The sequence below is a fragment of the Centroberyx affinis genome, unplaced genomic scaffold (assembly GCF_046629955.1).
Source record: "Centroberyx affinis isolate AG114_WGS23_722 - 3 ecotype Tasmania unplaced genomic scaffold, CSIRO-AGI_Caff_v1 ptg001049l_1, whole genome shotgun sequence".
NCBI classification, from domain to species: Eukaryota; Metazoa; Chordata; class Actinopteri; order Beryciformes; family Berycidae; genus Centroberyx; species Centroberyx affinis.
The window spans coordinates 191,972-204,048 of record NW_027279603.1 but is presented as its reverse complement, the minus strand read 5'-3'; the positions used below and the strand labels follow the sequence as shown (position 1 = coordinate 204,048).

The window sequence follows — 12,077 nt, the reverse complement described above, 5'->3', positions numbered from 1 at the left end:
TAAATGTACTATCCCCATTTTCAAATGACAACTGGGCATATCCAGGAAACAGTATTGTTTAGATTCAGACGTGTGTGAAATGAGCCTCTGCTTAATGTGCCCACAAGTTTGTTCTGACATGGAAGACTTCATTTCTTCCTCTCAGTCACTCTTGTCTCTTCCACGGGATGATTTATTCTTAGCCACTGGGAGGTGTGTATGTTGAGTAGGGGGTCTGCAAAAGCTGGGGCTGGAAATACTTGGGCCTGGTGCCACATAAGTGGAGTTACATAAGCAGTGTTGATGGTAGAGGAGCCACTGGTATTAAGAACTCCCTGTCAGCGCCCCTATTATGACAACCGGGAGACGAACACTTCGTGTCAGCCAACATTTGCACCAAACCAGGTGTACGCTTTGGCTCAATACGGGAATGAACATTGTTATTTCACACTGTCCTAATGTAACACTCGAACACATACGTCCTAACATAACTTGTGCAATATCCAGTTAGTGTGGAAAGGCTGTGGTATCTGTAATAATCTTAACTAAAAACAGAGAGAAAAGTAGGGCAAGTGAATAAGCGTTCATTCGATCACACTACATCAAGCCCACAGCTATGTGTGTTACGGGTTAGAAGCAGGGTTTCTATGAATTTTCCATATCCATACTTTTTCCACAGTGGATTTGAATAGTCTGGTCGGTGTTCAATATGATGTATAATAGTAGCTGGGCAATATGACTGCCATCAAGGCCATACTCTATAGTAACTGTCATATTTCTATACTTTTTGTGTAATTCCACAACTTTTCCAGTCCTGAAAATGATCAAATTCATTTTACATACTTCTCCGACTTCCCTGACCTGTGTAGGAACCCTATTAGGCACTAAATAGTAAGCCATTCCCTTTTAACCTATTATTGAAAGTGCTGTTAATAGGCCATAACTCCTTCTGTGCTCCAGATGCTCACAGTCAGGAGCCCTCCAGTTATAGGTGAGAGTTCATGCAGACCTGATGACAGTGTAGGCAGGACAGAACGTGCAAGGGTTCAGCAGTACTAAACTACTGTCCGTCAGAGGCAGTGACGTCTGGCACGCCAAGCTCTGGATTGAGGTTAAAGGCAAAGGGAGAAAAAAAAGTGCTTTGACCTCAGCTCACACGCGTCTCTAAGACCTGGACTGCATTCAGGATGAGTGCCGAACCAGGTCACTGCGGGGCATGAGGTCCTTCCCTGACTGACACACACATTGTATGAAATCTCGAACACGCACGTAGGCGCTCACACTGGTACAGTGTGGCATTCAGATGTTCGGAGGTAAGAACTGAGGTGCCAGTGTGCTCTGTCCAAGGAAAACCTGACATGTTCTGTAAATGGAGCGGGCAGAGGGAGGTTAGCCATTAATCTAATAAGGATTGAGGACTCAAACCACCCTCTGACTGCTGCTCTCACACTGACAACCTGACTCGACTTGTGGCGCCTAGTTAATTACCTACACAAGTAAAAAACCTAGATGTAGGATGATAATCTAGTTATTTCAATACACAGTAGGATAACTGCATATGCTCCAGGCTGTCCTTGAACTGTATGAATTGTCTCTGAAAGTACTGCATCACCTTGTTTGAGAGATACAGGATCTAAGCCTGACAGTCCACCCACTTACTTTGTTATTCTTAAACAGACTGTTATTCTTATGTTTCTTCTGTTACTCTTAAACTGTCTTGTATCTACTTTTAGTGACTCACTGGAACCTCAGTTAATAGTCTTCTATAAACTGTGATGCACTTAACCTACAGTATGCCTTGTCTAGCGCATAGCATTGTATTGTTGAATTAACTGGTCACTCTTCCTTGAACCCTGCCAGCCTACCCAACTGTATTATTCTCATTTATTAGCACTGCATTGTTGTCCCTTTTTGCGCTTGTTCCTTACTAGGCTGCTTGTGACTATGGTTCACATGATTCACAAATAGAGACTTTTTCTACAGCTTCAATTTATTGTAAAATGCTCTGGATAAGCATGTCCATTACTGTAAATTCTTGAATCTCATGACAGTAAACCAACATGGGTAGAGGACAATGTGGGCCTTATATAAAACTTCTAGAGCCTCATAAAAAACTAATGCACAGGGGCCTTTACTCAGATGTGTCATGCTAATCAAAGACTAGAATTTAATAATTCATGAGTGGTTTCCTCTTCATGACTCAATTTTAATTTTGAGTGATGTAATCTATACAAGATCATTTACTTTTCTTTGGGCTGGTAAGTGTGCCACAGTATGGTGACCTGTGAGACACGTTGGATGGCCTCTGGTTATCTCTGGTCAAAGCAGAAGAGATAGGACATTCTGCTTTCCATCTGATCTGATATCACTGCAAGGGGAGGAAGCTTTTAAGTGGCAGCAGAGATAAAGGTAAAATGGTCGTCTCAATGTCATAACATCTGAAGGGAAGAGTGTGAATGGAACAAACACTTTGTCCTCTCCAGCAGACCCAGCGAACCAAAGACAGATCACAAGATGCCTGGAAGTTATAGCCTGTGGGAGTTTTGACTTCAAAAATACCGCAGCACAGTCAGGCCAACAAGTTGACTTAGGGAAACAGAAAGGGGTGGAAAAGAGGTTAGTTATGGTTCATACAGTCTAACTCAGTCATGCATTCATACCCAAATATGATGATGTTTAAATGAGGCAGCAATATTTCTAGTAGGGTGACAAACATTGCTAACATTAATCTCTGACTCCAATCACATATTCCCCTCATCAATAGCACAACTTTAAATCTGACAAAAGGCAAGTTTTTTGCAAAGCTGGGGGGATTTGAGCTAATAAATTATTTTACCATCGTCAGATAATATGTGTGATTGTTAGCAACCCATATCCATTGGCGTGAAAAGCCTATTTAATGGAGCAGCTGTGTTAGCATTCAATAAACAAGTAATGTGTCACATGAGATGCTTGCACTTCCAGAAGTAAACAGCACAAGTTTGGCTGCTCCGCTGAGGACCATTAAGATAATTCTGTGTTTGGTGCGCCGGCAGACAGGACTTAACAGCCTGTCATGTTCCGTCACAGTTACGTCTTCTGCTGCAATAAAGGGCCAGCGAGAATCTCGAGGCTTTTAAAACTGATTAAACTGCGTCTCCTGGCCAGGCAAAAACATTAATGCATACGCACACAGACTCACACACAAGCTTGGTGAGGAGAGTCCTTTGGACAGCAGGGAGTCATTCCCATCAATTACAACTAATCTGAAGTTTAAAAAGTCAAAAATACTTCCCTGTAGATAGTGTACATGAAATCAGGTCATCTACATGCTGTATCATTTGCTAAAAAGTGGGCCAATCTTGTTTTGCGATCATGTAAATGATGCTGTAATTTTCCAGTGGTTTTCTAATTACCTTAAAAAAAATTTAATGGCAGACCCATAGCATGCAGATTATATCAAAACATTAATGTAGCAGATGTAATCATCAAACTCTCAACAAATTAGATTTGATTGCATTAATCACCTAAGACCTAATCGTTTCAAATGGTTTGCAATCATTATCTTTCCAGCTACCACTTACAGGCTACAGGCCGAAACAAGTTATGGGCAGTGCATATCTGCAGGTTTTAGAGATACGTCCCTCTTGAGCGGATTCCTTGGACCCTCTGGTGCCAAAAACCCTTACCAGACTGGGGTCAAATAGTATTCGCAAATATTTTTTATGGTTTGTTTTGGCCTACTTAGGTGCCACATTGATTGGTGGGATTTGCCACACAGGACAAGGACAATAAAAGGCAAGTATCTGAACGTCAAATACGTATTGTTTTCTACAGTTAACAACTTACCTGAAACTATCTGAACTGTCCTGATGCAGTAAACCCCACACATCTGGTACTCCAAGCAGAGTAATATGCTACGAATTTGCAACTACCATTTGACTGAGGTCGGCCCAGGAAAGAGTTACAGTAAAGCCTTTTTTAGTTGTTATGGCCCCAGGCTCTGGAACAGCCAGCAAGCAGAGGAGGCGCTTTCATCTAGGGGCAGTTTTGACTTATTTTTTTAGTGTTGTTTTTTATGAAGTTAAACTTGTTAGAGCTCCATGAATTTCACTGGTGAATACAAGGCATTGCAACATCTGTAAAAACATAAAACATTCATAAATCTCATTTTCCTCATAATTCAATAAAAAAAGATTTATTATGTTGCAATTTTCATGAACATATGTCAAACTGAACAAGATGAGACATTTAACTGAAGTGAAACACACTGAGCTGGTGCTAGATGTTCAGACTGGATGTTTGGAAGCTAGTTTATGTGTAGTCCACTTTACCCCCGGCTGTAGTCTGGGTAGCATAGTGTTACACTGACGAACAAGGATGTGCTATCAAGTGCCACTGCCAACTGGGACCGGATATAGTTTACGATGTGATGGTATGCAAGTGTGGTGCTCTTGTCACAGGACGGCAACAACATGAAAGATTTATATAGCAGACTAGAGACTCAGCTCTTGTGAGTCTGTCCAATAAATAGTCAAAACGACGATGTTTTGAAAGCATGAAAGTGAGCACCAATTTTAGAAACCTGCAAAGCTTGAAGATAAATCTGAACTGGGAGGAATACAAATTGCTGTTTGCTGTTGACTGAGAAAACACATTACAGTGTTTGTTGTTGGGCATTGCAAGGTGCCGGACCCCAAACAGGTAGAACCATTACAGTACCCGTCATACACTTACAGCACGTTTACACTCTTGACACCTCTATCCTACACACTCCAACACACATGGTCAGTTCACTAATGACCAGAGGTTGCCCTGTGGAGCGGTCTTTTTCCTTACCAACTATGGCCCCATAGCCCCAACAGCTATTAAACTAGAGGTCGTGGATTTGTTTTGGAAGTGGGACCTGGGCCTCTCTAGGCCCCACGCTGCAGAGTGACCACATGTTTTCCCCCAAAGGAAAAGCTATACAGTCACACACTGTCAATACCAAAACCCTGTGGAGGGAAGCTATTTTCCTCAAATGCATCAACTGATTTTTCCACGTGTGCTGGGCTCGTGTTTATGATGAATAGCTTTGATGTGCATCGGTAGACGTGGGGGAGAAGGAGATAGTTTCACTGACAGACATCTGGGTGAGGTGCTGGACTCAGCAGTCACAGTAGAAGATAGTAACACATGCACTCCCTTGATGTGGGTCCATGTCAGATCAAAGAAGAGACAACGAAGACAAGTAACGAAACACTACCGAGACCATTAGATTTGTTTGATAAATCCCAAACTTGTGCCATTTTTTAGAAGACGGAGCCACTGTGATTACTGTAAATACAAGATTCTCCCAAAGGATGGAGACTGATGTCATTCAGAGAGTCACAGATAAGCTCAGTGATAAGAAATAAGCTTGACATTCCACTCCAGTTGAAAAAAAGGAAACAGTTCTAGTGATCATATAAAATATAGGTCACCAGAACACTATTTCTACAAGCTGGAAAAATTTATACAAACCCTGGACTGCTTGCTAAAGTCTCAGACATAAAGAATCGATCCACAGAGGGATTCCTGTAAAAGCTGTGACTCAACTCAGTAGAGACATACAGTACTTTTGCCAATAGCACTCTTGTGTACTTACAAGTACAATAGCTCAGTCATTACAACTGGCAGCCATAGAAGCAGCTTCTAATCTGTTCTTTCCACTAAGTGTTCCCAAGTCTCTGTCTGTGGTTAGCATTAGCAGAGTCCAGTCTACCTCCAGGTGAGCGGCTCTGTGCTGTTTACGATAGGAGGACGAATAATGACATCTATTACCAGGCAGGCTTTTATTCAATGATTCAAAGATACAGATAATCACTCATTTTGTTATTAAGGTCAAATTTGGGATATGCAGTTTATATGCATCTTCATATCCCAGTAATGTATAAGTAATATCTCTATATACATGAATTCACAGAATATTCTGAATATTGGTTACAGATTTACACAAGATACAAAAACAAACAGTAAGCAGGACAAGGTGTTCCATATCTCAGTAACCTAGTTACTACTGGCAAATCAGCCATCATATTCAGGTTTCTAATAATCAAAGCTTATATATTATAAACAGGTTATGGTGTTCACATGTGCCATTAAACAGCATAGTGTAATAGCAAGTGTCCTGAATAATTGTGTAATGTGTGAATAATTGTGTAAATACTCTCAATGAAAATAAAACTTTCCAAGGCTCTTTCTCACCCAGAAAAGAGGGATATCTTGGTTACTGCATGCTTCTTTATAAATTAAATGTCACTTATTTTATGTGGACAAATATTGGAAACTACCGACATTACAAGACTACAGGAACGTCCTTGAGCAATATTGATTGCTTGACACCTAAAAGCCTCTGTGTAGTTCTCTTGTATCCTTACAGCAGCAGAGCAGCTTGTACGTATCCAACTCAAATGAGACACTAAAATGTCAACGCCAGCCTATCAGATACTGTTATCATGTTTCAGCGCTATGTGCATATGCTGCTGAAATATCTTGCAGAGCAAATCATGCATAAAAAACACAATGTCTTCGGTTGATTAGGAAAACATTCAGCACCCTCATGTCCATCAAACGAAAATAGTACAGTACAAGTTTTGTAGGTGACACAGCATGGCCTTCCGTTCTGGACTGTGTGGAGCTAACGCAAACAAACAAACAGCGCTCACGTCAAAGTGACGTGCTGGCATGTGTAAATGTAGGCCATCATTGTGGGCCTCCTTCACTTTCTTCTCGGAGAAACTGCTGGGCCTGATAAGCTGGAACTAGCTATGCTGAGGGCCCTGAGAGGAAAGACAGTGTTGATGTTGGCTACAGTAGAACTGATAGGAAGCCCTGAGCTTGTGTTTTGACACTGAACACTAGCCACATTCAGATAAAGGTTACACAGGCAAACTCGTCTTAGGCCCAGGCTAGCAGAGAGGCCGACGAAATAGGAGGTTTGTGCCAAAGCTAGATTTATGCTTTGTTGTTTAACCTCATAACTCAATACAAACTGTGCAGACCTAGTAGCGAGACATTAATAAGGTTTTACGGCTTTGGTTTAATCTGGTGCTATTATCTGAGCATTAAAACTCAGAGCTAAAATGTAAATAGTGCAGCCTCCAGCTCCCTCTACCCCAAGAGCCCACTTTCACAATTGCAGTAACGGTTCCAGGTCTGACTGCAGCAGGGGTGATGTAAATCCTCCACCACAAACACACCCCCTCTTTCCTCTTTTCCTTAGATAACTCTGTTTCCTTGAGACCAATGACATATAAAACACACACAGTCGAGGACAGACAGTATTGAAACTGAATGAAGAGAATGAAAAGAATGAATGAAGAGAATGAAAAGAGAAAATTACTTACTACATCTTGTTTGCATTACAGAGGTGATCTATTTATATTTGCTACAAAATATGTGCTGTTGCCTCCAGTTCAGCATGTGGTTGAGCATTATAGCTTAAGTTATATGATCCATATGCTAGACTAAGTTTATTATCAGTAGTACACAGCAACATACCAACCCTGTATTGACAAACTATCTAGCTCTATACCCAGCAGCAATGAACAACTAACAAAAATAGCCACTATACAGTATCTCAAATAGAGAGACTGCAGTGATTCTAAATTGCAGGAAAGGGTTACCACAAAAAAGTGATCTCATTAGCCCCAAAAATTCGACCATGTGCAGAAAATACACCCACATAAACAATGTGCCACCTTCTCTAACTTGGTATGTGATTATCAGCAAACACTGTCTCCCCCGTCTGCATCCAAGGAATTGGCTAATTGGTTTTGGGTGCTGCAGTGTGTTTTGAACACGCTCAAGCCCAACGTACAGTCAGTATCACCCTCATAAACACTGAATGTGCTGAAAATACAGGTGGCTGTGGAGATACAGAGCGAGGAAACACTTGCTCTTTCTACAGCATTAATAGTGCATTCTACAGCATAAAGAGTGTCTCTTGAATGGGTCCTTAATAAGGTTTAAAAATGAATCATGAGAGGATGTCTGCTGCAGGCTGGAAGTCTATTCTTGAATAAGATCAGGTCTTGTGCCACCAATGCCCTTTAACAGGCTCACCAAGAAGGATATGTGCCTCAATGCACTCATTACTATTAGTTACTTATAGTAGCTTATTCCACTGTTCCACTATAATGTAATTGTGATTCTATGCAGTGATCAGCATTGCATATTGGTGCAGCTTTGTGCAAGTAGGAAAAATGTTAAGATACAATGGCACACATAAGTTGCAAACTCTTTTCCCCTGATGCAAAGTAATAAGCACAGTACGGACCAATCCCTTTCCATACGAGTGAAAGGGGACCACACAATGACTCATGCATTTTTTATCACCCCTACACTTCCTTGAGTTCCCAATTCACAATGCATATATACCTGGGTCACCTGTGGGGGGAGGGTTGCTAGGTAGCTGCCTCCCGGGTTGTTTTTCCCCCGCTGCTTTTGGCAATGATACAAGGCAGCTCCAAACATAGAGCCATGTCTTTATAGCTCCGAGTGTCTTGGTGAGTTTAAAAGAAGTCCTACTTTGTTCAATAAATCAGAAGTTTAACAACAATCATTATTCTCAATCATGATAAAATGAACAACAAAAGCATCATTTGTTAACATGAATGAATATTCCCTGTGAGCATCTAATTTTAATGTCTACTTTTTGTGTGCTAACGCAATTTCCTATATAGGCCAAAACCCGTGGGGAGCTCTATTCAGTGCAACAGCATAATCACTTAAGTAACACTGTGACATGGAGAGCACCTTAGTGTGTTACGAATTATAATGTACATGGGCAGGCTTGTCAGGTCAGTGGGAATCTGGTATAGCAGATGCCATTTGAATCCCCTACACATTCTGGGCAGCAGATCTTAACTGCCTGCAGATTACAGCTCAGGCTCTATAATACATAGTTAGAAGAGCTTTAGGCTTTTCTACCTGACTTCTAATGACGCACTGTCAACTGCTGCACCATCAACATTACAGGACTGATCGTGTTTGGCCACCAACAGCCAGCTTCTGTGTTGATTTAAGGAATGAGGGGAGCTTGGGGAAGGAGGTGGGGGGGCAGTGATTTAGGCTAATAAATGCCACTGCAGTTGAGTCTCTGAGGTTGAGTTATCACAACAGTAACCATATCAACAATGGCCACCTTAAGCTTATTAGAAGTGATTAGGGGGCTTAACTGGGCTCAAGTCTCATGTAAAGAGATGAAATAGCAAACTCGTTTCCAAAATGGCCCCCAGCCAAAGAAAGACAACAAAATGTACTGCACTTCTGACTCCACAAATATTAAAGGTAAGTCTATGCTTAAAGTTTGAGCCACAAATATTGAAGAATATTTTATTTGACTCAAGGGAAGAAAACCTCTATGACTGTGCGGTAACAGTGCTGTTACAGTGTAGGTGCTGGGACATCTGTGCGTCTCACAGCCTGGGAGTGACAGTGCTTCTTCCTCCCCCAAACAGACACCTGTTGTGTGAACTGACAGGTGGGCTCTCGGGGCAGAAGTCCCCACCTGCTGCTGCTGTAGCTAGAGCCTTGGGGCAGATTCACTTCACCCTGTGTAATCCCTGACTGACTGTGCTGCGGTGCCTCCTGCAGAGCACAAAGGCAAGACAAAGACTACCTCTGTGCCTCTTTTATTGAGTCATACTTTCAGCAAGCTACATGAAATTCACTGTGTTCAGATCCAGCAATATCTAAAAGTAACTTGCAATATTGTTAGGACCAGATTTATCAAAATACTGTATAAGTCCTTGTTGCCAGTGGCTACGTAGTCCACTAGGTTTGGAGGTTTTGAGGGCGTACATTTTCACCTAAGAAGGCTCACCTCGCCACCTGATACTGATACCAACATGCGTCAGGCAGAACGGCAACTGTTAAGGGTGGACTTAAGCTTGAATCTTTAAATCCTCGATTGCGATTATCATACCATGTAACCAAGAGAGGAGGCAGCTGTTGCCCGGGCTGTTTGGTGCCAGTATGCCAAGCACCACAGTATGAAATGGACAGACACCTCTGCAAGTTATCATCAGGTTACCTTTCCGTAAACAGACCGGGAGAGAATGAAAGTGCAGTTAATTCTAATGTTTACAGAGCTGACATGCTACCTGCTGCACGTGAGCATAAACCCCGGCGAGGGTCACCTATCTGGACATGACCTCCTAGATCTTAGTCCCATATCACATGAAGGAACAACTCCTAAAGCATTTTAAAACATCATGACTCTAACGTGTACCAGTGGATAAACATGTAGTGACAGTATTATCCCCGCAGAGTTGAATATAAGTGATCTGTGGCCCCTCAGTTGTTCTTACTCTGCACGTGAGGCAGTCAGAGCTAGTATTGGTGTCACCGGTTGTTAATGAAAACAGAGATTAGAGGGGATCATGGCAGGCAGACTGGTTCAGTTGGAGCTGACCATTTGACGGGATGACCTGGGTTACCATGCACGGGCACAACACAACTCAAGGTCAGCCAGACAGAATGTAGATTAGCTGCTTCACAGAATGCTCTGGAGATTTCGCCTCAAACCCATGTGGCCTGGCGGGGGAATTAGAGCCGAGTGAACCAAGCAAAGAAGGAGAGAAAGTCTGGGCCGGCCTCACTAGGGGCTTGTTGTTGGGGGAGAAAACGTGTCTTAAGCCACACAGTGGGGATGTATCCCGTGAAAACTTTGGCTGAACATGCAGCTGATATAACTAATGTTTGTGAGAGGGAGGCCAAGCATCAAAGCTTTGTGCATCTCATAAAGGAATGAATCTTTGAATATAAATAGATAAATTAAAACTTACATTACTTAAGAAGTAAAACACGTAAATGATGAGTGGAATACAGTATTCCTCTTGGTAAAACAAATTAAATGTGTGGTGATTAACTTGAATATGTAACTTCTACCTCACATGCACATTTGAGAGTGCAGGTCTAGATAAGAAGCAGTTAAAAAACAAAAACAAGCAGACTCACCTGTAGCTCACACCATGCCACCTCCACTGTGGTCTCAGTGTCCAGTCCTTTATAGACCGTCTTGAAGGACCCTCTTCCAATCTCAATGTTGAATTTGAGGTACCTTCCATCAGGTGAGGTTGCCACAGCTTTGGTCTCCACGTCCTCTTTCTCTTCTTGCTCCCATTTAGTATCAAACGAGATGCGGGACAAGACCTTGTGCCGTTTACTCTGGATCAGTTCACTCTCAGAGTCCGAGCTGGCATCCTGAGCGCCGGGTACCGGGACTGGGCCCCAGTTCCCGGCGAGGGGCACGGCTTCAGGGTCCTGGCTGCAGGGGGGCGTGTTGGAGCTGGTGCCCGGGCTGGAGACGGGGGACGGCGACGGCAGAGAGTCGTCCGTCTTCTCGTCCTCCGCTCTGGATTCGGGCAAGGTTAGGATATTCTCAGCTGACCAGGACAAGGCTTTGGAAAGTGCGCCGCTGTAGAGAGGCGAGTCAATGTCCATGCTAATTTTATGCAGCCCGTAAGAGTTTCTCCTCGCGCCCAAGGTGTGCGTCCTCAACACCGATGGGACCCGGGATAAGCAATCGTCGGTCATATCCACAGAGAGACCGGGGAAGCCGCGTCCTGCTATTTCAACCTCTGCGTGTGACATTGTAGCTTCAATGCCTTCTTAATTTCGTGCCTAGAAAACAATTCAATAATGCCATAAGGACTATAGAGTACTGTTACCTTATGTTCCGTTACAGCCTACTTTTCCATGATGTCAGTGAAGTCAAAGGCTTTTAATCAAAGGGTGACCACGAAATAGGCCTATTAAATCAATAAAAAGACATGCGTTTTTGTAAGAGTCAACATAGTCTACCTGGTATCTGAGCCTTGCGATTGATTATAGTTAAAATGAACTTAAGAAACAGCTTGTAACCAAAGTAAGCTTATAAACAGAGAAAAGAAAGAAAAACGGACTTACTCGTCACTGCCTCTGTCTCAAAACATTTCACATGAACGCACTGCGCACATTAACACATAGTTCCTCTCAAATAATCCGTGTGGCCCTCTTCTCTCCTCTTTTCAAAGTCCACAGCCATAACCTCTGGTGAAAGGGTAGAGCTGCCTGTTATCAACAGAGCACCGGAGGGCTGCGCGTCTCGT

The 12,077-nt window shown here is 42.7% G+C and overlaps 1 protein-coding gene across 1 annotated transcript in view; it reads right to left on the bottom strand.

The window, feature by feature from the left end:
* The window catches only part of wnk4a (WNK lysine deficient protein kinase 4a), a 37,130-nt gene extending 25,128 nt beyond the window's left edge, over positions 1 to 12,002 (bottom strand). Inside the window, exons 1-2 of the mRNA XM_071522968.1 lie at positions 11,896 to 12,002; positions 10,945 to 11,610 (exon numbers count right to left, since the gene is read on the bottom strand). Coding sequence (XP_071379069.1) covers positions 10,945 to 11,580 — 636 coding nt within the window. The 5' untranslated portion in view covers positions 11,581 to 11,610; positions 11,896 to 12,002. The remainder of the gene's footprint in view (positions 1 to 10,944; positions 11,611 to 11,895) is intronic.
* Between the last annotated feature and the right edge of the window lie 75 nt (positions 12,003 to 12,077).